General features: G+C 46.2%; 2 protein-coding genes across 10 annotated transcripts; one reads left to right on the top strand and one right to left on the bottom strand.

Annotated features, from left to right (window-relative positions):
- The first annotated feature begins 2 nt into the window (after positions 1-2).
- Positions 3-7,415, top strand: Zfyve19 (zinc finger FYVE-type containing 19). Of its 9 annotated transcripts, none has more exons than XM_063250276.1 (11): positions 3-190; positions 1,639-1,835; positions 1,908-1,961; positions 2,291-2,406; positions 2,506-2,651; positions 3,000-3,108; positions 5,473-5,685; positions 6,198-6,277; positions 6,588-6,686; positions 6,792-6,928; positions 7,007-7,415. In XM_063250276.1, the coding sequence occupies exons 2-11, from the start codon at positions 1,795-1,797 to the stop codon at positions 7,083-7,085; spliced, it is 1,074 nt and encodes a 357-aa protein (XP_063106346.1). In that variant the 5' UTR covers positions 3-190; positions 1,639-1,794; the 3' UTR covers positions 7,086-7,415. The 9 variants fall into 9 exon arrangements, with proteins under 9 accessions (XP_063106346.1, XP_013014192.1, XP_013014193.1 ...); XM_013158738.3 differs by having other exon boundaries at positions 9-233; positions 1,639-1,760; XM_063250275.1 differs by having other exon boundaries at positions 59-468.
- Positions 7,416-8,322: 907 nt separating this feature from the next.
- Positions 8,323-17,850, bottom strand: Ppp1r14d (protein phosphatase 1 regulatory inhibitor subunit 14D). The gene is made up of 4 exons (XM_003475699.4): positions 17,499-17,850; positions 9,069-9,152; positions 8,847-8,879; positions 8,323-8,629 (listed from the first exon to the last, which is right to left on the bottom strand). The coding sequence occupies exons 1-4, from the start codon at positions 17,754-17,756 to the stop codon at positions 8,564-8,566; spliced, it is 441 nt and encodes a 146-aa protein (XP_003475747.1). The 5' UTR covers positions 17,757-17,850; the 3' UTR covers positions 8,323-8,563.
- Positions 17,851-21,682: the final 3,832 nt, after the last annotated feature.

Here is a 21,682-nt window from a genome sequence, read left to right as displayed (position 1 = left end):
GACCTGACTGTGAGGGAGCACACGGCCACAAGTGAACTGCGACTCCCAGCAGCCCTCGCTCCCGCCGCCAGCTGGAGTGGGCGTGTGGGGCGAGGCGGGCCGGGTAGTGAGGGTCCGAGGGGTAGGGATCTGGCCCTCCTGGCTTCAGCCTCACGGATCCTGCTACGGGGGAAGACACAATGGAGAGCAGGTGCTACGGCTGCGCCGTCAAGTTTACCCTCTTCAAGAAGGAGGCGAGTCTTCTCCCCGAGGGCTGGAGGGCCAGGGGGGACGAGGAGCTACGGGGAAAGCATGGGATTTGCAGTGCAAAGACCCGGTTTTATGGCCCCTTTCAGCAGTGTGATTTTCATGAAGTCATTGATCCTCAGTTTCGATTTCTGCAAAATTAGGCTAAGCCTTCCTCTCTTTGGAGTCTGATGTGAAGATCTAAAGCGGTGCTGGAGGTGAAAGTACCTTGTATATTGTAAAGTGCGTGACTGTCATTATCAGAAAACTACGCTTTTTCTCCCTCCCAAGTGTAGAGTCTGCCTGTCATCTTCTCTCAACCTTTTACCTCCCAGCGCCATCTTTTGTACCCCGTGACCCTGTCCATCACAATGTGCCCTTTGCTCTGAAACCTCGCCCATCTCTGCAGCCCGCCTTTGCCCAGGTCTCTTTTCCATAAACACCCTTCTTCCTGCTCCCGGGAAACCAACCTGCCAGGTTCCCCTGGTAAACTGCAGGCTTTCTGTACCTCACGTGTGCCCAGAGCATATGACCAGAAGATGATGGAACCAGATGGGATGAATTAATGCCATGTAGGGAGGCAGGACCAGATGGCACTTAGATGACTGGATTTTGAAGTGGGTTCAAGTTTGACCTCTGCTGTCTTACAGGGTGACTTTAGTTTCAACAAGTCATGTAACTTCCCAGGCCTCCGCTAAAATAGAAAAAATAGCGTGGTGGTGCACGCCTATAGTTCCAACCTTGGGAGGCTGAAGCAAAAGGATTGAGCTTGAGGTCAGCCTGAACTACATAGCAAGACCCTGTCTAAATAAATAAATAAATAAATAAGGAAAATAATGGTGGACCTCAGGTATTAAATAAAATAAATGTGTATGGGGGCTGGTGATTTAGCTCAGCAACATAAGCGCCTGCCTTGCAAGTGTGTGGTCGTGAGTTTGATCCCTGGTACGGATAAAAAAGAAAAAGACAAAAAAAAAATAATGTGTATGGATTGGGAAGGCTAAATCATATGATGAATATTAAGTACTAAGCTTAGTGCCTGGCACAGAGTAAGTGCTATTGTTCGAATTCCATTCTGAGCCAAGTCCTTCCAGAGTAGACAATATGTAGCCTCTGCACTCTAAAGATTCTCCTTTGTTGAAGAATCCATAGCCTGAAGCACAAGGCTTTGGTCGGGGCAGGGAATTGAAGATGATAGGAAGCAAGGCAATTTTGCCGAGAGTTTCATGTGACTTGTATAAAAGACTAGAATTCAAGGAATTGCTTTACCCTCTGCTCAGTTTCTCCCCAGGTCTTGGAGTCCCACTCTTTTCCTCTTCCCAAGAATTAGTCTTCTTTCTGTATATTGCTTGGAGAGCCCAGGGGGGACCCTAACAAGAAGAAGTAGATCCTTCTGCTTCATGTCTTTTGTAGTTCGGCTGTAAGAATTGTGGCCGGGCCTTCTGTTCTGGCTGTCTTAGCTTCAGTGCAGTGGTGCCCCGAACTGGCAACACCCAACAGAAAGTCTGCAAGCAATGCCATGAGATCCTGACCAGGTGAGAGGCCAGCAAGGATGGGGGTCAGCTAAGCATGGCAGTGAGCATCTGGCAGTCCATCAGAAGTCAGCCCAGGTAGTGTTTGGGGTAGGGGGTCCCTGACTGGTGAGATGGCAGGACTTCTAATGCTAGATTACTTCTCTATAGAGGGTCTTCTCCTGCCAATGCCTCCAAGTGGTCACCACCTCAGAACTATAAGAAGTAAGTATTGAAGATGAAAAAGAAAACTGGGCATGGAACAAATCAATGCAGAGTCAGGAGAATACCCACTTCTCAGACTGTCGACTGCCTGTTTGGGCTCAGAAAACAGCTTGTCAGCCCTCTCCCCAGAAAAAACATGTGGTAGATCTTAGCCTGTCATCTAGACCTGAGGCTGGTCAGCTGGGTTGGGTTGCAAAGAACATGAGTGTGGGGTATGGAAGATCACCCACTGGAGGTCTCCCTAGATACCTGGAAGCGATTGGGAAACTGAGTAGATGCCGTCAGTCCTCCCTTCTGCCTTCAAGAGCCTGTATCTTATATCCTGCCAGGCGTGTAGCAACCTTGGAGGCCAAGCAGAAGCCCAGTCCCCAGAGCCAGGGACTAAGCCAGCAAGACCAAGTCATCGCTGAGCGTTTAGCGCGGCTCCGCCAGGAGAACAAGCCCAGTGAGTGGGGGGAAGCAGGATGGCCAGAAAGACACAGTCTGGAGCTTCTGGGGTTGGGTTGCTCTGGTCCTTACCCTGATCTCCCCATGCCAATTGCAGAATCAGTGCCCTCACAGGCAGAGATAGAAGCACGGCTGGCTGCATTGAAGGATGAACCCCGGGGTCCCATAACTTCCATCCAGGAGATGGAAACTCGGCTTGCAGCACTGAAGGGCAGAGTTCCACCTTCTCAGACCCCTCGGCCAGTGAGTGCTATGGTTTGGGAGGGGAGAGATTCCTAGTGCAAGGTACATGTTTAGTCTTGTACTTTTCAGGAGTTGGTAAACCCTCCCATCCCTACCTCCTGAGCCTCAGGGCTGTTGCCAGGCCAAGGAGCAAATAACAAGCAGCAGGACTGACTGGGTCAGAAAAGAGTAGATGGTCAGTCCTATTGGGGTTTGCCAGACCTACTTGATTATGGGCCTTGTATTCGTCTCTTGTCCGTGGACTTTGAGAACTCCTCAGCATCCACTCCTGACTTAGATTGCTTCTGGCCTTAGAGTACAGTTTTCCCCCTCCCCCCATTCCTCACTGAGGTTCCCTCCCCTGGGCAGGCAGATCAGACACCAGATCGCAGGACCCAGGCTCAGCAGACACAGGATCTGCTAATGCAGCTGGCAGCTGAGGTGGCTATTGATGAAAGCTGGGAACAAGGAGACCCAGGTAACCCCTCTAGTTGGCTCCTCCATGGACATGCCCATCCTCTTTTCCCAGATGGGAGAGACTCTGCTGTCTACCTTTTGGGGAGATAAATATAAATCAGAGAGTGATCAGCATTATATGGGCTACCATTTAGTGAGTACTCTAAAGGGAGCCAGTGTAGGCCTAGTAGTTAAAAGCATGGGTGTTAGAATCAGACAGTGTATCCCAGTTCAAGCACATACTAGCTATGGGCAAGTTAACGTATGTCTTACTTTCCTTATGTGTAGAATGAGTAATGTATGTGTTAAAACCTACCTCATGGGTAAGTGGAGGAGAAATTGATAATCCAGTAAGCATTTGGGTTCATAGTAAGTACTCAGTGTTCTCTGCAATGATGGTGACGATGATAAGGAAGAAGGCTATCACAGCTTTCCATGAAAACCACTTTGTGTTTCTCAGATCCAGCATGTACTTTTTTTTGGTGGGGGTTCTGGTTATGTAGCCCAGGTTGACCTTGAACTTGCAGGGATCCTCTTGTTTCAACCTCCCTAGTACTGGGATTACAGGCATGTGCCACTAGCATGTGCTTTTTGTGTGTGTGTCTTTTTAAGAAACAGTCTTACTATGCAGTTCAGGCTGACCTCGAGCTAACTTTGTAGCCCAAACTGGCCTTGAACTCAAAGTGATCCTCCTAACTTAGTCTCCTGAATGCTGGGATTATAGCTGTGCACCACCACTGTCTTTGTTCTTACTCCCTTTTTGTCTTTACTCTGCCCAACCGTGCTCTGCCAGTTTCTTTCCCACTCTTCACTTCTACTTTATCAGATAAACTTTGGCACTGCTGGGGAAAAAAAAAAAAAAAGGAAGGCTAGAAAATTACAATCAGCTGGGTGTGATGGCACATACCTATAATCCCAGCCTCGGGCTAGGGATTTAGCTCAGTGGAGTATGAGACAAGCAGGTGGTGGGGAGTTCAATCCCCGGTACCAATAAAAAAAAAAAAAAAAAACCCAGCCTCAGGGATGCTGAGGCAGGAGAAATGCCACAGGTTGGAGGCCAGCCTGAATTACAGAAACTCTGTCTCAAAAATAAATAAATTCAATTTAAAATTTAGTTGCTTACTGCTGCCAGTCACATTTTAAGGTTTTTTTCTTTCTCTTTTCTTTCTTTCTTTTCTTTTTCTTTCTTTTTTTGTGTGTGTGTGTGTGGTTTTATGAGATAGGGTCTCACTATGCAGTTTGGGCTCACCTTGAGCTCACTTGGTAGCTCAAGCTGGTCTTGCTCGAACTTGCAACAATCCTCTTGCTTCAGCTTCCTGAATGCTGGGATTACAGGCATGAGCCATCACAGCTGGCTGCGTTTTAAATTTTCAATACCTTCATGAATTCATGGTTGTGGAACGTTTGTATCATCATAGAAAATTCTATCAGACAGTGCTATTTCAAGACTTTAGTTGTTGTCAACTGGTGATAATTATTCCCGCCCCTGCCCCCCCCCCCCCCCGCACTCTTGAAAATGTCCAAAGCCTTCGTGATTGTCACAACTCGGGATAGAGTTAGCATCTGGCAGGTATGCTGCTAACATCCTACAATGCATAGGTCAGTTCCCTCCAACAAAGAACTATACCTCTGCAATGTGTCAGTAGAATTAAGATCAAGGCACCCTGCCTTACACAATCTCATTGAGAATCAATAATCTTGAGTTACGTATTTTTATCCTTCTTTATAAAAGAGGAAACCAAAGACTGATGAGCTTAAGGAACTTGACCAAAGTCACACAACTCTTTTTTTTTTTTTTTTTTTTTTTTTTTTTTAATATCAGTACCGGGGATTGAACTCATGACCATGCGCTTGCAGAGCAGGCACTTATGCCACTGAACTAAATCCCCAGCCCCTAAGTCACACAACTCTTAAGCAGCAGAGATGGAAGCTGGGAGGCTGAATCCAAAGCTGTCTTGTTTCAAATCTTTTGCTCTGAAATTTAGGCTGAAGGTGACCGTAGCAGAGCCATACCCACTCTGTAAAATTCCTCCTGCCCAATGATGTACAAGACCTCAGCTTCATTCAGGCCCTCTCTGTGCTGCTTCTGACAAATGCTAATTCCAGCTCCAAAAGGCAGAGAGACTGTCTGCAGTTTGGCTTCCTCTTATCCTGATCTTTTAGGGAGGTGAGTCTCAAACCATGGGACACCTACCCTGTATCAGGTGGGGATGGATGTAAACGACATCATTTGGAAAGATGGAGGAAATACTAATTTTTTATTTGTGATATAAGCCATAGGTGCTAGTACCTGCAAAAAACTGATGGTGTGTGGAAAGTGGGCTCAGTGTCTTCTGGGGAGAGATCTTAGAATGCTGCTGCCTCCCTAACTGCATTATTTTTCCAGCTGCTATCTCTCTCCAGAATGACCTCAATCAGGGTGGTGCAGGGAGCCAGCACACTAATTCCCAGGGGCAGATCAGCTGGTCCCTGGAAGAGGAGAAAAACAGGCTTTTGACTGAGGCAGCAGTTGAGCTCCGGGAGAAGAACACCAGGGAGGAACAGATCCTGGCCCTCGCCAAGCGACTGGCTATGTTGCAGGGACGAGATCCCAACAGAGGTAAAGGCTAGAGTCAGCTGTTCACTCATGCCCGTTGGTCCAGGTCTCCCTCTTTCCCAGGCCGTGCTGTCCCTGCTAAGACTGAGTCAGGGTCCAGGAGTCGTGAGCCATGAGGAATGGACTAGGGCAGTGGTGGCGAACTGATGGCATGTGTGCCCCAGTGGGCTGTTTGTATCATTGACAGCTCTAAAGAGTTTGCCATCACTGGCTAGGGCAAGCAGTGGATGAAGAACCAGTGGCAGCCCTCAGAGGGCAGGAGGGCCTTCAGTCCATTTAGGTGCTGAGACCTCTTTTCCTGCTTCCTGATCCTCAGGGTTTTGTCAGTGATGGCCCAGCTTTGCAGGGTGGGAACAGGAAGAGATAAGTTTTGATCAGACTGGCTCATGAGGCTTCTGAGTTCTGCAACAAGTGCCTGGGAGACAAAACCAGTTGTGGAAATCAAGAGGACTGCAACTCAGGTGAAATGTCTGTCCCTCACTCCTTCCCTTCTTTCTATCTCTCCCTTATTCAAGTGACTCTTCAGGACTACCGCCTCCCAGACAGTGATGAGGATGAAGATGAGGAGACAGCCATCCGGAGAGTCATGCAGCAGGTGGGCCTGGCTTTCCCACCCAACTACCTGCATCCTGTCCGTGTCCCATACTGCACCACCTGCCTGGCCCTGTTCACCCTGCCCCCACACTGAGGCTGTGTAACCAGTCACTCTGCACCTCATATCTAGTTGGTGCTCTCTGTCCCTGTGACAAGGTCCTTCTCCCTAGTCTCTTGAGATTGGAATCAGCAGCCTCAGGCAAGAGGTAATGGAAAAAGAGCTGAGAAGCTGAAGTTACAGAGTGCAGAACTCCTGAGAGAGGGGCATCCAGGCCTAGAACAGGGAATGGTACCTTTCCACCTGTCCACAGCTCACTGAAGAAGCTGCTTTGGATGAGGCAAGTGGCTTTAACATCCCTGTGGAGCCAGCTTCCCAACCCCCGGCCCAGCACTGGAAGGCAGAGCCTAAGGTGAGAAAAGCCCCAGACACACACACACCCCCAGGCTGCCCACAGCCTCCCTCCTTGCCTGGCTGACCGCTCCCATCAGGACCTCACTTCCCACATGCCTTCCAGTCCCTGAAGGTCCAGCCTGTGGCTCCTAGGCCCGAGACTGAGGAAGAAGAGCTCCCCTGGTGCTGCATCTGCAACGAGGATGCCACCCTGCGCTGCGCTGGCTGTGACGGAGACCTCTACTGTGCCCGGTGCTTCCGGTGGGTGCAGGTAGAATGTTCTATGGGGGGACTCGAGGGCCACTTAGGGCCCCTGACCTTTAGCCCTTTGCTCCATAGGGAAGGCCATGATGCCTTTGAGCTTAAAGAGCACCAGACATCTGCCTATCGCCCCCTACATGCTGGCCAAGAGCACTGAGAAAACACTGCTCCTCCTGGGAACACAGCCCTGTGGGTACCTCCAGCCCTAGGCCATCCGGTGGGACAGAAACTTAGGCTCTGCTGATGATAGATATGCCAGCTCTGAGCCTTGATGTCCTTGGAAAGAGGAAGAGTTTCATTCATGATGATGACTGGAGTAGCCAGAGAGAAGAACAAGCAGGGGCTTTTCTCCAGGAAACCTGGGATGAAAGTGAGAGGCATAATGGAAAAGACCAAATGGAATCTAAAGATGAGCTCTATAGCAGGCTTCAGGGCCCCGGGCCCTCCCTGGTATGTAGTAGGGCTAATAAAGTATGCTGAGTCTCTCCTTGGTGTAGCAGTGCTGCGGATTGAATCCACGTCTTCACTCATCTAAGCACATGTTTCCCTCTGAACTATCCCCACTGCCTCCAACACCTCTTTTCTAGAGAATCTGTGGATCCTGAGCCTGGGCCCTGTGAGAGATGGCAAGAGCAGAGTGGGCTATGAGCATGGTCCTGCAGGAGGGAAAGGCCTGGACTGTCCTGTCTAAGCTTTCCCAGCAGAAACAGCTCCCATCCTGGCGGCCTCATGAACTAAGCAGGGATATTCACTCAACTGAACCGCCTTCCTGCTCTGGGCAGCCCAGCTTGCCACCAGACTTCGTATTGGATTTCTCACTTCTTTGGTACCCAAACAATGCATGTAGGAACAATTTTGCAGACATGGCCGCTTCCTGTCACTTTCCAGGGCTCTGCCATTCAGACCTAGTATTTGTCTCCTAGTATCTTCTTCTGACCTGACCTGTACCCTGTACACTCCTCAGGAAGGCTTCTTTGTATTCTCTTCTTGCTCCTAAATGGAACCACCTCAAGAAAGAGACTTCACTGTGAGGCTTCCTCCTACATCAGCTGTGAGCGGAGAAAGATCAGCCTTGAACAGCCCCAGATCCAGCCATGTAGCTCCTGTTACCCCCTCTGTGAGATTCACTAGTCTTGGCCAATTGAGCCCCTGTGGCTGGTGATGCCAGGATGATGTGTCTTAGCCAGATGCCCTTGGTTTGACCTCTGGGCTTTACTAAGTTGTGGTCTCTTCAAAATAGAGTTCAGACTGTGGCCTTTGAACTCTCAAGACTTGTTGGCATGGGTGGGTGGGAAGGCATGGGTACAGCCTAGTGACTGAGGATATCAGTCTTCAGGGTTTCCCTTCACCCTCTCCCTCCCCTCCCCACAGACACAGTCCACACTCCATTCAGCTAGGGCTCCTTAGGATTTTATCCACACAGCTGCTGAGGAAAGCATGGACAGCAGCTAGTACTGGCTCTGAGCACAGCCGAGAGAACCTGCTGTGACTGTACATACGCTAGAGGTGTGCGAGTGTCCTTCATTGTCCTTGGTCCTTATTTGGATCCCAAGGAGGTGCTTCCCACCCAACTAGGATCCAGGAGGTCCTGAAGGCCTGGCAGTGCGGAGGCTGCTGAGGATGGCCTCTCCAGGCTTATTTCTGAGGCCGGCTGAGTCTCCGAAGTTTTTTGAGTTGACTGAGCAGTTCAGAGATAAAATCCTGAGAGATAAAAGGTGTTAGATCAAGGCATGGGGTCACACACCCCACTACCCTACCCTTCCTAATCTAGCCCCAACCCTACCTCCCCAGAGCCAGGAGAGGGGAGAAGGAAACAACCAAGTTTTCCTTTGTGATACTCCTTTTCCTCATCCTCATTAGCAGCCTCCCACCCTACTCACCCCTGCTCATACTCCCAGCCCAGCCACACATCTCTCACCTCGGTCGGGCGGGGGCAGTTTTGGAGAATGCCCTGGATAGAAGAGATCAAAGTGGATGCCCAAGCCACAGCAGTTTCCCACAAACCCCCACTCAGTCACCCACAAATTCATCCCTCTGAATGAGTTCTCCCCACCCCACCCAAGGGGGATAAGCCTGGGTTCCTGGGTTACCCTGGGTCTAAACCCAGCCACCAGCCCATGGGAGCAGCCTCCCATCCTACCTCCAACTGCATCTTCTGTTCCTCTGTGGACAGCTCCAGGAGAGTCTCCAGGTCAATCTCTGGCTCAGAAGGTTCTGCTTGATCCTGTTTGGGAACACTGTGTGTTACTCTCAAGAACTCATCTCCAAGCCCATCCCCTACAACTTGCCCTGGTCAGCCCTGCTCCTCACCTTACTCAGAGCAGCCATTCATTTACCCCACTGAACAAACATTTACTAGACACCCATATGCTAGCTTAGGGTTCTTTATAAAGTGTGTAGCTGGGTGTGGTGACTCACACCTGTAATTGCCATGAGTTTGAGGCTAGCCTGTGTGTTAAGGGCCAGCCTGAACCAAACAAGACCCTGTCTCGAAAAAACAAAACAAAACAAAAAAATGTCTATTTTTCTTGCCAGGGTGACTCAGCCCTGTAATCCCAGCACTTGGGAGGCTGAGGCAGGAGGACCCCCTCAAATTTGAGGAGAGCCTGAGCTACACAGTAAGTTCAAGGCCAGCCTGCACTACATAACAAGAACCCCTGTTGGGCATGTAGTAGCCACTTTGGAAGACAGTCAGGCAGTTTCTTAGAGAACTAAACATACTCTTAGCATACAATCCGGACATGTCCACATAAAAGCCTGCACAGCCAGGTACAGTAGTGTGCACCTGCAGTCCCAGCTACTGATATCAAAGGATGGCAAGTTTAAGCCCAGCCTGGGCACCTTAGTGACTCAGGGAGACACTATCAAATAAATAAAAATGGCTGGGGAAGTAGCTCAGTGTGAAGGCTCTGGGTTCAATCTGAAACAGCAAAAAATAAAAATAAAAATCTTAGTTTTGTTATGAAAATAATCATGGAATCTCTGAAAGGGTCTCTGAACTCTCAGTGGTCACTAGATCACCTTTTCTTTTTTTTCCCTCCCCCTCCCGACTAGATCACCTTTCAAGAACTATTATCCTAAATTGAGTGTTTTGGCACTCGCCTATAATCCCAGCACTTACAAGGCTGAGACAAAAAGTATCACCAAGAGTTACAGGCCATCCTGGACTCATTGAGACTGTGTCTAAAAAAATGAAAGGACTTCTGTCTGACATATCTTACCCATTTTTGTATATTGGCTTGTTTTTTCTTACTAATTAAAGTTACTGAATTCAGACTATCCCTAACATTACACATATGATGGAAATAGCTTTTGTGTTTGTGTGGTGAGGTAGCAACAGTTGGGAAAATAAGTATTATTTGTTTATATAGCTGAACCTAATGATATTTTCCAGCATAGGTTTCCCCTTTCTCCTCCTCCTTCTCTCTCTCTCTCTCTCTCTCGCTCTCTCGCTCTCTCGCTCTCTCGCTCTCATGCTCTCTCTCTATCTCTATCTCTATTTCTATCTCTATCTTCCATTTCTTTCTTTCTTTCTTTGAGACAGGGTCTCACTAGGAAGTTCAGCCTGGCCTCAAAACTCATGGCAAGCTTTTTTGTTTGATTGATTTTTTTTTTTTTTTTGAGATAAGGTCTCACTATGCAGTCCAAGCTGGCCTTTAACTCACTAAGTAGCCAAGGGTGGCCTCAAACTCAGTGATCCTCTTGCCTCAGCCTCCTGAGTGCTGGGATTACAAGCTTACGTCCCTGTACTTGGCCACACATTTTTAGTGGTTTGAAAATTTCATCTTTTCCATTTGCTTATTTAATCCTTTGGCATCTGTATTCAACAAGTGTGTTTTCAGTAGCTACTATTTAACTGGCACTGTGAACTTCAGAACTTCATTCAGTAAGCAAAACAAAAACCTGCCTTCAAAGAGCCTACATATTGCAGCAGTCAGTGAACCACACTGAAACAGATAATTATAAGTATTGAAATGATGCCATTTGTTTACCGGTAAGTGCTGTTTTGGGAACTTTTTGGGTGATGGAAATGTCCCTTGTCTTGTTAGAGTAGTAGCTACATAGGGCAAAATGCATCTAAATGCTTCAAAAGGACACGTTATTCTTCCAGTTACAACTAAATAGTCAATCTTGTCCATTTAAATAAATAAATGAAAGAAACGAGAGCAAAAAGAAAAAGAACCTCACCTACCTTCTCATTCCTCACTGCCAAGTGGTAACCACTCTTAATACTTCTGGTCCTTCCATACCTTTTCAAAAATAAATGGTGCTTAAGTTAGCACTTCCCCCTAAGCTCTAGACTTTCCTCCTTTGCTTCTTTGATCTCTAGCTCATCTTATTCAGGGTTCATTTTTTTTTTAATTTTATGCCTATATATTGAGTGCACACTCTTGTACTAAGCTGGGCCCACACCAGCAGGACAGACAGACATAATACTGCCTTTTAAGTTTATAGTCTTTTTTTTTTTTAATCTTTTTATCAGTACTGGGGATCGAACTTACGACTGCCTGCTTGCAAGGCAGGTGTTTATGCCGCTGAGCTAAATCCCCAGCCCCCAAGTTTATAGTCTTGAAGCTTGGCATGGGGACACACGCCTGTAGTCCTAGCACATGGGAGGCTGAGGCAGGAGGATTACCACAAATTCAGGGCCAACCTGGGCTACACAGTTCAAAGCCAACCTGAACTACAAAGTGAGACCCTCTTTCAAAACCAAACCAAACCAAACCAAAATAAATTTGTAGCTTCCTGTGGGATGCAGGTGAGTGAAATGACAGTTAAGTGCTCAGTGAGGAGCCTATGATGCGGGACCCAGGAGAAGCAACCTAACCAAGCCTGAGGTTCAGGAAGGCTTCTTGGAGGTGACATGTAATCTGAGATCTGAAAGCTAAAATAAACCAGATACACTCTATCTGCTTACAGTCAGAATGGAATACAAGGACCGAATTTGCTTTTACAACCTAAGTAAAACTATCCAAAAATATGAACCATATTTTCAGACATTGGACAATAGTTAGCTTAGGACTGTGAGCCAGAGAAAGGGGAAACAGAAGTCAGTCCTATACCTGCCCCAGATTTCTTCCTGGAAGCAACTGCAGACCACAGAGCAGAGAGTCTAAGCAGAGGAGAGTGGTCTTGCTAAACTGATATGACAGAGATCAGGGTTGAGACAGAGTAGAGTGGCTAGAAGTTGCTGGATAAGATTCTAGAGAGAAGGAAGTTACGCAGAAAGAGACCTGCAGAAACTTGTGTATGGGTTCACAGTGTAAACTTCACAAGGCTGGGTAATATGAGGCACCGAAAGCAGCAGCTCAGGGTCTTCCCTGTTCCCAGATGGCACGCAGGACTGGAAGGCAAGTTAAGAGCAGACAAACTGTTCAAGGCCAGCCTGGGCTGTGTAGGAAAATCAAGGCCCTGAGATACATAGTAAGAATCTTCTCAAAAAACAAAACAAAACAAACAAAAAAGAAAACTTGGGGCAGAGGACAGCACAGTGCCTGCCTAGTGAGTACAAGATCCTGAGTTTGATTCCCAGTACCAGAGAAAGAAAGAGAGAGAGAAAGAAAGAAAGAAGAAGAAAAAAAAAAATTTGAGGCTAAAATACACAAACAAAGTGACTAGTTGTTGATCCTGAACTCAGTAGAAAAATAAGCAGTCATCCTTAGGGAGAGTAAATTGTTTCCTAGACTAAAGTCTAATTCTGACAGAGCTTATAAACAAGCCTTTGATGGATCACATTCAACCACAAATAACTTTACCACTGTTATGGTTTGTGTCTAGATGTCCCAACGCCTCTTGCAGTCATGGGGATGGGGTTCTAGAGTTTGTGATTGACTCATGCTCCAGTGCTGGGATTATGGGTGTGAGTGATATAGCTGCCCTGGGGCAGGTAGCCTGCGTACAACATAAGGAAGGGAAAGAGGTGTATTCTGTCACTCCTCCCTTTTTCACTCTTGTTGCTTTCACTGTCTTCCAATGCCGTGAACTGTTGCTCTTCAGCCATGTGCCCCTGCCTTGCAGCCAGCTGATTATGGACTGAAACCTCCACGAACTGTGAACTAAATCAACCTTCCTTCTTTAATTTGGGTGTCCAGTATTTTATTTCAGCAATGAGAGAAGAATAACCAAGTCAACTGCCTACTTTACCACCAAAGTCCAATATTCCTTAAAGGAAAATTGTTTTAAAATTATGTTACTCAACATGAAATTCACAATGTCCACTACAAGTTAGCCTGTGCTTAGGAAGCGGAGGCAGGAGGATCACTGCAGGTTTGAGACCAGGCTGAGTTACAAAGTTGAGCTCTAGACCACTGAACTACATAGAAAGACACTGTCTTTAAAAAAAAAGTCACATGCTTGCCTGATAAGAATGAGGTTGTGAGTTTGATCTCCTGTACAAAAGGAAAAATCACTAATTAGGCTCATAGAACTCTTGCTGATCCAGGACACAAGGCTTTGGGTTCAATCTCTAGCACTATCATAGATAGATAGATAGCAGACAGATAGATAGATGTAGGTAAATTACTAGTCAGGCTAAGAGGCAAGAGACCTTTAACCAGGTGAAAATCAGTCAGCAAAAGTAGATCCATAGATGATAGAACTGATGGAATTAGCAGATAAGAAAAATATGAGCACATTAACAAGAAAAATGGGACACATACGACTCAAATGGTGCATCTGAATGTGAAAAATTATTTTAAATCAAAACTCTGCTGGATGGAACTAGAAGCAGATAAAAAGATAAGAGGGGGAAACATGAGCAGAAAGAGGGTGGGATGAAAAACAGAATTGAGCCGGGAGTGGTAGCTCATGCCTGTAGTCCCAGCACTCAGGAAGTTGATGCAGGAGGATCATCGCGAGTTTAAGACCAGCCTGGGCTATAAAGTGAGCTCAAGGCCAGCCTGAACTGCACAGTGAGACCCTGTCTCGAAAAGACAAAAACCAACAAACAAACAAAGCAGAATTGGAAAAAGCTCTGGTGACCTGTGGAACACTTATCAAGTGAACAAACACATATGTATTGGAACCTCAAAAGGAAGGAAGAATAAAGAAGACACTACAAAGATTAGTCCTTTGCTTTTTAAAAAAATATGAGTCCTAGCCAGGTGTGGTAGTGCGTACCAGTAATCCCAGAACTCTAGGAGGCTGAGGCAGGAAGATAAAAGTTAAAGCCCAGCCTAGGCAATTCACAGACTCAACATGATTTAAAAAAAAAAAAAAGACTCTACTTCAAAATTAAAAAAAAATTTTAAGGGTGGCTAGAGATGTAGCTCAATACTTGGCATATAAAACAACCATTGCTGAGATGAACAAGTAGGAGGAACCTGTGACTCTGTATCATACTTGGCCTTTCCTGCCTGATACTGCCTGATCTGACCCCCTTTCTGATCTGTACTCCACACCCAAGTCTTTTACACCTAATCTCTCCACCATGAAGACCAGCAATGGGGAGTAAGGCTAGCAGTTATTTGTTTCACACATGCATTGACAATGTGTTTTGGGAGGTGACAAGGTCTCACTATATAGTGCAGGCTGGCCTTGAACTCACTACATAACTGAAGGTGGCCTCTAACTCATGGCAATCCTCCTGTCTCAACTCAGGAATTCTGAGATTACAGCTGTGCATCACCATGCCTGGCTTATGGGTAATATTTCTTTAAGGTTGGAAGTGTAATAGATTGGTTTAAAATGTCACTACATCAGTGTGTCAGAGCCAGGCATGGTGATGCACTCCTGTAATCCCAACACTCAGGAGGCAGGCAGATCATTGCAAATTCAAGAACAGCCTGAGGTACAAGGCCAGCCTGATCTGCATAGTGGTTTTTTTTTGTTTTTGTTTTTGTCTCAAAAAGACAAAAAAAAAGAAAAAAAAGAAAAAGACTGTCAAAATGCCAGTCTCCACCGGGAAAAGACTGTCATGGAAGCCACAGGAAAGGGATGTTTTGAAGCCCCAGCCCTAGCCCTACCACATCCAACAAGGTCTCCTGCTGATCTGTGCATTATATTCAGCCCCAAGGCTGTGTTTGTTGGCTTCTACCAGAGCTCTCAACAGAGTATAAGAGAGAACTCAGATTTCAGGGGACTGAGTGGTGACAGGAAGGGAAACAGTGAGTAAAGGCTGAGTGTGGACAAATGTTTTAAGGTGTCTGGCTGTGATGAGATAAGAAATAGGAGATGGTGGGGGATTTAGCTCAGCGGCATAAGCGCCTGCTTTGCAAGCATGGTGTCAGAGTTACATCCCTGGTATATCTTTTTTTTTTTTGGTACTGGGGATCGAGCTCACGACCGCGCGCTTGCAAGACAGGTGCTTATGCTGATGAGCTAAATCCCCAGCCCAAGTTACATCCCTGGTAAGAAAGAAAGAAAGAAAGAAAGAAAGAAAGAAAGAAAGAAAGAAAGAAAGAAAGAGAGAGAAAGAAAAGAAAGAAAAAGAAAGAAAGAAAGAAAAAGGAAGAAATAAAGAAAGAAGGAAAGAAAGAAAGAAAGAAAGAGGAAGAAATAAAGAAAGAAGGAAAGAAAGAAAGAAAGAAAGAAAGAGAAAGAAAGATGAGGTGGTAACTAGATGGGGCATACTGTTGAACAAGAGTCGGCTTGACACAGGAGAAATGCATGGGTGTTTAAGTCCCTGCCTAGAAGCCAAATTCATACTCTATCTCTGGACAACAGGACATCTAAGGCCTTAACTAGTCCCAGTGATGCCACTCAAAGTGAGCATGTGGGGCAGAGCCCTGGTGGGTGACATGGATTCCATAGAGGCAGAACTAGATCAGGGTAAAGGTAAGGCCAGACGCTATGCTGTCTTTACCTTTGCCCAAGATGTCCAACTACCTGGGGTTTTCCCAGGTGCTTAGCTACTTCCTGCTGAGAAGGCCAGGGATTGGGAGAGGAACTGCCTGCCACCTGGCACCTTTGGACAATTGCCATGACAACCACTGGCCAGGCTTTTTATTCCAGTCATTGCCTGGGAGTAGTCCTCCCACATGTTCTGTTTTCCAGTGTTAAGGGCTCATGACTGTTCAGTTTCCTGCTCCTCCACTTTCATCTTGCAAATCAAGGTTTGTTGGCGACAGTCTTTCTCTGCTGCCTGGTGAGGATGTGCCCTAAAATGTCTACGGCTAGAATATGAGGCTCCATGCAGATATACAGTGAATGGTCTGAAATACAAACCGAGCAAGGATATTAGCCATTTTTCCTAGTAGGAAGATTAAATTACTACAGAATTGGGAGAAAACTGTTCGCCCATGTTAGACATCCGCACACATAGGATTGAACACAGTACAGGCCCCCTGTACAGAGAAGTGTCTCCCTCATATCTGAACAGCAGACTAAGTGGGCAACTTGGTTGTTAGTTCAGGAATACTCTCTGATGATGCAAAAGAAAAAACAAAAGAAGGGAAAAAGAAAGGAAGGAAGGAAGAGAGGAAGAAAGAAGAAAGTATTAAGTTTCACACAGTGTTTGTATTCCAATACAGCTTCTCAGTTTGAGGTCCTTAGCTAGTTTGCTGAGTGGAAAGTCTTGAACTGTAAGGGTTTAAAAGAATAATGTGAGCCAGGTGCGGTGCAGCACACCTGTAACCCGAGCACTTGGGTTACTAAAGCAGAGGACTGTGGCAGCTTCCTGGCCAATGTGGGCTGCACAGTAAGTTCAAGGCCAGCCTAGACCACACCGGGAGACCCTGTCCCAAGCAAAACAAAACAAAACAAAGCATAATGTTATATTTTCATATGTCTCAGGAAATACTTTTTATAGTAACATGTCAGATGTCTCTACAGACATTTTAGACATTGATGAGTTTTTTTCTGCTAGTTGTGGAGGTATATACCTATAGTCCCAGCACTGGGGAGGCTGAGGCAGGACAATCACATAAAGTTTGAGGCCAGTCTGTTCTACACAGTGAGTTCAAGACCAGTCTCAACTATATAGCATGACTCAAAAAACAACAAAAAAATTTTTTTAAATTCAGAAATTAATAGCTATACATAGCTGATAGTTACAGTATTGGATGATATATTTCTAGATATATGTATGTGTTGAGGATGAGAGTAAATTAAGACATAAAATAATCAAAACAGCTTGGTCAAGCATGTTCCCTTTGATTATGTCATTTGATCCTCAAAAAATCTTATCAAGTCAGGCATGGTGGCATGTATCTGTAATCCCAGAATCCTTGGAGGCAAAGGCAAGAAGATTCTAAATTTGAGCCTAGATTAGAGAACTATGCAAGATGCTGTCTCAAAATAAAGGGCTGGGGACATAACTCAGTGTGAAGGTCCTGGGTTTAATGCCCAGACAATAATAAAAATTATTAACAACCATAATAATAAATTCTACCAAAAAGATACAAAAGGGATCAATAACCCCATTTTATAGATAAGGAAACTGAGTCACAGGGATGTTAAAAGGTCTTCCCCAGATAACAAAGAAGCATAACAAAGGCCTCTCCCTTCCACCTGCACAAAAGTCTTCCTTCTGCAGACCCATCTCACATCAGCCCTACAGCTCCTCTGAAGTTCTTTGGGCAGGCTTTCTATCCCCGGTCCAAGCCCAGAGCCACATCTCCACATTACCCACCTGGAAGAGTTCCTGAATCTGCGCATCTACCCACTGCTCCATCTCCAGCCAGCGCTGCAGCTGCCCCAGGTCGTACTTCACCGTCAGCCGGCTGTGTCTCCGGGACCTGGCCAGCCTGCAGGGGTCTGTGTGGGACTTGGACTCTGAGTCCGTGGATGACGTCCTCCTCCTCCGCTCTGCAGTCCACTGAATCTTCTTGCCTGGGTTCTCCCTGTCCGCGTCGGGAGATGTGCAGGATCGAGGCCTTGGTGACAGCATGGGAGGACCGGGTTGGGTGCTGAGCTGGGGAAGCTGGCAGTCAGAGCGTGGACTGAGGAGGGCAGCGAGGAGGGAGAGGTGAGCAGGAAGGAGGAGGTGGAGGAGGGCCAAGGATCCGGGAGGTGCGGGTCAAAGAGCAGCAAGGTGTGGGCACCTGGAGGCTTCTGTTCCTCGCTGCCAAGAGGTAGCACTCCAGAGCTGAGACCCGTCTTCCTACAACTGCTGGGGCCCAAAGTGACCAAAACTGCAGACAAGCAAAGGCCAGAAACTGCCAGATTCCAGGAGGTGGCCCCTGGGTCCTGAAGGGTGCAGGGCTCCCACAGGTGCTCCAAAGCGAGCTCAGGAATAGGATCTAGATCCATGTGGGAGCCCTCCACATACCACTGTCCTTAGCCCAAAGCCACTCTGGGTCCCGAGCAGCTGTGGTCAGCCAGCCCCTAAGGAACAAAGTCTGGGTGGTGAGGGTGTCTTCTTGGCATGGCACCTAAAGGGCAGAGCTGCCACACAGTCCATGGAGTTGGTGGGTGGTTACCTATGCACCAAGAAGGGTCAGTTCCCACAGTGTGTGTCTGAACAGGCCGCCATCCTGGTCTGTGTGCTACTGAAGGCCATCTTATCAAGCCATATTCATTGTCACTGTTCCCATGTTTATTGTCACATGACCCTTTCTTATTCAGCTCCCTCCTGACATGGGTGAAAGCCGCAGCTCCAACTTCAACCCAGGTGTCCAGGGTGCCTATTTCTAGACATTCTTGGTTTCTAAACTGTTACAGTTGAACGCCCCAATAATAGCCCAGGTTCTTGCGTAAAAAGAGGAAAGAATTTACATTTCCAGTAGTAAGTAAATAAGCAGCTATGTTTATTGAAGATCCCAGGAAGCAGTGCTCAGGGCCAGTCTGTGGGGTATGACACAGAGCAAGAAAGGTGCTGGGGTGACAGAAAAAGCAAGAGAAAAGGGCTATAACTCAGGCTTTCACAATTTAAAGGCCAGCTGCCTGTGTTCAGTGCCTTCCGATGTATCGCTAGACGTGATTGACAGGAGTGATTGACAGAGTGCTACCTAAGTAGAGGCCAAAGAATTTTTTCCCTAACTGATCTATGAATTCAAGGGCTTTTCCTCTGAGGCCTTCATGATGAACCGTCGATGTGGAGGCAGTTTCTGATGTTAAATTATGATCATCACCAGTAGTTTGATGGCTGTCAAACAAGACAAAAGAAAAAATTGGCCGTGGTGCCACACGCCTATAATCCTAGCACTCAGGAGGTTTGGGCAGGAGGATTGCTTTGAGTTCAAGGCCAGCCTGGGCTACACAGTGAGTTCAGGGCCAGCCTAAACTACATAGGGAGGCCCTGTTTAAAAAAAAGAAAGATAGAAGAAAAGAAAGAAAGAAAGAAAGAAAGAAAGAAAGAAAGAAATTGACTACAAGATTAAGTGTGTAAAGTGGGGATGGTGGCACACCCCTGTAATTCCAGCACTCAAATGGCTGAGGCAGAAAAATCACCATGAGTTTAAGATGAACCTAGGTTACATAACAAGTTCAAGATCAGCCCAAACTACATAGTGAAACCCTAAAAAAATCTAAAAAACTACAAATAAATAACTAAATAGATACAAGAGAGTAAGCATGTAAGGTATAGATACAGTAAGTCTTCAATTTATAAGCAAGCATTCGAGTTACAGACTTTCACGGACCTCACATATGGAACAGACCTCACCTTATGAACATACATAGATGTGAAAAAACCTTGGAAGCAGCTCATGTATCTGCTGGGCATCTTACTGTGCAGTGTGAGAGTGGACAATAGGGCAGAGCTCAATCAGAGCCAGGGTGTCTGAAGCAAGGGGAAGAGGAGTGGTGATGTGGAGGGGATGTTTAGCAAGCACAAAGCAATATGCAGTGAATATTTGCATCAGACCTGTATCAAACTCACTTTGTTGGGCTTACAAATGAATTTGACTTACAAATATTCTTCCAGACTAGAGCTCATTTGTCAGTCAGGACTTACCGGGTGAGGTTATGTGAAACTTCAATAAAGGCCATGCCCGGAAGTAACCAAGACCCCCAAATTCAAATATGTGACCAGGATATCCATGATCCGGATAGTTCTTCACAAACCGTGGAAACACAGTCAGCCCATTGTTGTGCTGCTTGTTTCATTATTTTGAACCTATTGACATAGGAACTGCATTCTTCTTTTAGGGACATAGCCCCATGGTTTCGGCTATTAGGAATTCTAGTGCACTGTGATGTTGTGTAGCCACTGTTGCTAGTGAGAGTCTAACTGGCCTTTTTTTTTTTTTGAGACAGGGTCTTGCTATGCAGTTTGGGCTGGACTTCAACTCACTTTGTAGCCCAGGCTGATCTCAAATTCACAGTAATTCAGCTGCCTCAATTTCCTGAGTGCTGGGATTACAGATATGTGCCACCACACCCAGCTGGGTCTATCTGGTTTTGAAGGATAGCAATATTCTGGTCAAGCTTCTCTGTCAACAGGTAGCTATTAATGATAGGAGAAAAATGTTTTAGGAGAAAAATTAGTTTTAAGGTCTCGTGTAAATTGTTAATATTTATTACTGTTATTAGAGGCAGTCTTTGAATAATCCAAGATGACCCCAAAAGATACAGAAAAAAACCCCAAGAGATGTCATGTTATAACTTGGAATAGGGACCTTATGTGCAGTAAACAAAACAGTAGCAAGGTTAGTTACACAATTTACTTAGAGGGAGCAAACCGTTTTATTGGTCTGATTCAACAGGGTGGTTGATGTTTTCTTTTCTGAAGAGAAATCCGAGATTGTCTACTGGTTCACAAGTATGGGAAGTTTGTAGTCACTTGTTCTTCTGGTGTCTCAGGCAGCTTGGGTTTTACCCTGGAGTGATGAACCCGATTACCTATTTCCTGTACGCAAATGGAAGGAGTGGTTAATAGAGTTGTGTAAGGCCCTTTCCATCTGAGTGTGAGTTGGTCCTGGGATCCACTGTCTTTTCTGCTCACCAGGGTGGATTTTGGGTTAACAGTTATTGTTAATCCCTGGGAATAGAAGGATCTTACTTCCATATTCCTGGAGGGTAGTTGGAAAGTTCCCAGAGGGGTCACATGTTGAAGGAGTTGGAAAGTTTCGGTATCAGCGAATAGATCAAATGCCATAAAGAGCCCCTTGGAAAGCATTTTAAGTGGGCTGGTCTCAAATTTGCACTGATCCTCCTGTCTCAGCCTCCAGAGTGCTGGAATTATAGGTGTGCACTACCATGCCCTGCCCCACAATGTTATAACTCAGGTCTGTAAGGCATGTCCTGTCTGTACCCTCCATTAACTCACAGACTCATCTTCCCCCTTTGCTTGAATCACCACAAAAGCATGAGTTTTCCCCCAGAGAAGACTAGCAAGTAGACTTTAGCCACATGCCTATGTGTAAGGGGTATGCATTGACACTTCTTGGTGTGCATTGATATCTTTACTGGGTGGATGGAGGGCTTCCCTAACAGGTCAAAATGGGCTCTAGAGGTGGCAAAAGTCCTCTTTAATAAAGTACTCCCTGGGTCAAATGTGGTAGTATATACCTGTAGTTTTTTTGGAGGCTGAGGCAAGGGGATCACCACAAGTCAAAAGCCAACCTAGTCTACATAATGAGTTCAAGGCCAGCCTGAACTACAAAGAGAGACTCTGCCTCTGAACCAACCAACAAACAAGAACCAAATCAAACCAAACCAAAAAAGTAATCCATAGTTTGAACTGCCTAGGTTTATCTAGAGTGGTAACAGATCCTCTTTCACATCTCAGATTATACAGGGAGCCACAAAAGCACTGAACATTAAATATCTCTACACTGTTTAGAGTCCCCAGTCATCAGGAAGGTTGAGAGAGCCAATCAAACTCTTAAATGAACTTTAGCCAAACTGTCAAAGAAATTCACCGTATGTAGC

Source organism: Cavia porcellus, unplaced genomic scaffold (genome assembly GCF_034190915.1).
Source record: "Cavia porcellus strain 051 isolate PalLab524CR breed Dunkin Hartley unplaced genomic scaffold, mCavPor4.1 scaffold_6, whole genome shotgun sequence".
NCBI classification, from domain to species: domain Eukaryota; kingdom Metazoa; phylum Chordata; class Mammalia; order Rodentia; family Caviidae; genus Cavia; species Cavia porcellus.
The sequence above is the reverse complement of the archived record's forward strand: the minus strand, read 5'-3'. Positions and strand labels throughout refer to the sequence as shown.